A 2,195-nucleotide genomic window follows, 5' to 3' on the forward strand; every position below is an offset into this window, starting at 1 on the left:
AAGCTGGGTAGAATGTCACTGGTCAGTGGTTTAAATGCGCACACACACGCACACACACGCACACACACGCACCACCCTGTCCCGCAGCCTGATTGGCTGTGACATGTGAGGCCAGGAGGCCCAGCAGACACTCCCACAGGCAGGTGAAGGAGCAGGCAGTCGGGCTGCGGGTCAGTTCACCCCTCAGCGCTCACGGCAGCAGATAGGACAGCAGGACTGCAGGCGTGGGGAAAAAACAGTTGAGCGTGATGGCAGAACAGTGTGCGAACCAGCAGACACCACAAGAGGACGCCAGGAAGTGTTACAGAGGAACCGCAAGGCATGAGGAGCAGGATTATCAGTGAGTGTGTGACTGCACAGAGAACATGTCTACTGTAGATCATATGTATGCACACTGTGGAGGGTGGTATCAGTAGTGCTAGTGATAGTTCAGTTAGTAAAAGTAATAGGGGCCAAAGTAGCACTAGTATCTCCAATTGCACTGAGACAAAGAGTCAATTAATTGATTATTAATTGATTAGAAAATTACAGTATTTATCAGTGGTGGAAGAAGTACTCAGATTGTTTACTAAACTAAAACTATCAATAGTGTAACTGTAAAAATACTCTGCTACAAGTAAGTGTCCTGTGGTCAAAATGTTACTTAAGTAAAAGTACAAAAGTAGCATATAATATTATTGTATAATAATCACTGATGCATTTTTGTGTACATCACCTTAATGTTGCAGCTGGCACGTGGACCTAATGTTACCTATCTTATATACTTACAATGTAATAATACTTTACATACTGCTGGGTAGCTGATGAGTTTCCCACTGAGGAGCAACAGAGTCTGATGATTCCACTGGATTTAGTTTTATTAATTTTATTCTGAAAGTAACTAAAGTTATCAAATACATACAGTGAGCACAGAGTACAATGTTTTTCTCTGAAATGTAGTGAAAGTTGTCCTTAAATAAATGTACTTGGTAACTTTCCACCTCTGGTGTTCGTCACGTCATTATCATGTGTTTTCTTGTTCAAGCTGCCACATGTTGAGGATCTGCTGCTTGTTTTGTCGTGTCTCTTTCTGTAAACTGCTTCAATCTGAATTTTGTGTTGGACAAAACAAACAAACTGTCACAATGACACCTTTGTTTTTCTATCAGTAATGACAGCAGCTGCCACTTGACTCCAACTGATAAATTGATTGATATTAGCTTATCAAAGATCAAATTAATTCTTATCAGTGAATACTGCTGACTGACTAAACAACAGACATTATCGTGCTTTGACCAAAACAGATATTTTGGTCAAAAGCTACTTGTTTAATTTGTGTATTATGGGACCATTTTAAGTTTTGTACCACAGTTAGCTTAAAGCTAAGAACAAAAGCATAGTTACAGGACAAGGCATGGTGTTTGTTAAATCAAAATCCAGGGAAGTTGTTTACAAAGCAAAAAAAGACAGAGTAAGTGGTTGTAGAGCTGAGCAGCTTTTAGCAAAATGTTAAGTTTCACTTTAAAGTTTTAATCCTGTGGTAAACTTCAAATAACATATCTTCGCTTTTTCTAGCAAGATGCATACAATTTATCATTTCGTGCCACGGGCGCTCCACTGATTGTACACATGAAGATACTCTCAGCTCATGCAAACAGTCGCTCTCTCTCTCTCTCTCTCTCTCTCTCTCTCTCCTATGGTCAGGGCCGGATTAACCCTCTATAGGGCTCCAGGGCAAAAATGAGCTGCTGGACCCCAACTAATCCCCTGTGTACTGTCCAAGCACCTCATTAGTTAGTAATAAGGAACCTCTCTGTGGTGTCATGATTAAGCACAACTTTATTTCATAAAAAGCTGCATACACAACATACAATAAGGACCTTAAACTACATTTTAACCCGAGCGGTGACTACACCATGGAGCCTCATAATGTGGTGGGCAGTACTGCTAGTACCTTTTTAAGGTCCCATGGTGCATTTTCTGTAATGTACAGGTGCATCTCAATAAATTTGAATATCATGGAAAAGTCCATTTATTTCAGTAATTCAACTCAAATAGTGAAACTCACGTATTATATACTGTAAATTCAGTCCACACAGACTGAAGTAGTTTAAGCCGTTGGGTCTTTTAATTGTGATGATTTTGGCCCACATTTAACAAAAACTCACCAAATCACTATCTCAATAAATTAGAATACCTCATAAGACCTATAAAAA

The 2,195-nt window shown here is 39.7% G+C and overlaps 1 protein-coding gene across 1 annotated transcript in view; it reads left to right on the forward strand.

Annotated features, from left to right (window-relative positions):
• Window positions 1–248: 248 nt before the first annotated feature.
• Window positions 249–2,195, forward strand: part of gramd2b (GRAM domain containing 2B) — a 15,207-nt gene continuing 13,260 nt past the window's right edge. Inside the window, exon 1 of the mRNA XM_020595260.1 lies at window positions 249–340. Within this exon, the coding sequence (XP_020450916.1) occupies window positions 249–340 (92 nt within the window). The remainder of the gene's footprint in view (window positions 341–2,195) is intronic.

Source organism: Monopterus albus, unplaced genomic scaffold, assembly GCF_001952655.1.
Source record: "Monopterus albus unplaced genomic scaffold, M_albus_1.0 scaffold26.1, whole genome shotgun sequence".
In the NCBI taxonomy this organism is placed as follows: domain Eukaryota; kingdom Metazoa; phylum Chordata; class Actinopteri; order Synbranchiformes; family Synbranchidae; genus Monopterus; species Monopterus albus.